Below are 597 nucleotides of genomic sequence, written 5' to 3' on the forward strand. Positions count from 1 at the left end.
CCTTGTCGGTGCCCCGCCCGGGGATGGGAGGAGGAAAACCTCCCGCCGTCCCTTTAACAGCCAGCGGCGCTGCTCGGAGTTCAGGCCGGGGTCAGGGGGAGTTCGCAGCCCGGGTTTCACCTCCGAGCTGGCGGCGTCGGGAACCCCGAGGAACCGCTGCTGTTTCTTCTTCCACCTCCTCCTCCTCCTCCCGTTCCGTAGGACCGGCCGGGAGCGCGGGGTATGGAGGAACAGCAGCAACAGAGGAGGAGGAGGGTGGAAGGGAACAGCAACCGGCGGCGGCCCCCCCGGGGCTGAGCCATGAGAGTTCACCGAGACCTCGGCTGGTTGGCGGAGGCCACCGGGCGCCCAGGTAAAGCGGGAGGAAGGGGGAGGGAGAACACCCCCCAAAAAAATTAAAAATACGGGGAAAAGGGGGAAAAAAAAGAAAAAACCAACCCAACCCAACCAAAACCTCAACCCCCCAAAAAAGCAGCTCGGCGACCGCTGGGCTTTGCCCACCTGGGACCGCGGGACCGGCACCGGAGCGGAGGCGGGGAGGGGAGGTCCCGCTCCCCGTCCCCATCCCCGCCCGGCCCCCCGCTCACCTCCCGGGGG

At 67.0% G+C, this 597-nt stretch overlaps 1 protein-coding gene across 1 annotated transcript in view; it reads left to right on the forward strand.

Annotated features, from left to right (window-relative positions):
• Positions 1–300: 300 nt before the first annotated feature.
• HIC1 (HIC ZBTB transcriptional repressor 1) overlaps positions 301–597 on the forward strand; it is a 2,975-nt gene continuing 2,678 nt past the window's right edge. Inside the window, exon 1 of the mRNA XM_035900553.1 lies at positions 301–357. Within this exon, the coding sequence (XP_035756446.1) occupies positions 301–357 (57 nt within the window). The remainder of the gene's footprint in view (positions 358–597) is intronic.

Source organism: Egretta garzetta, unplaced genomic scaffold (genome assembly GCF_000687185.1).
Source record: "Egretta garzetta isolate BGI_Z169 unplaced genomic scaffold, ASM68718v1 scaffold108, whole genome shotgun sequence".
Lineage (NCBI taxonomy): Eukaryota > Metazoa > Chordata > Aves > Pelecaniformes > Ardeidae > Egretta > Egretta garzetta.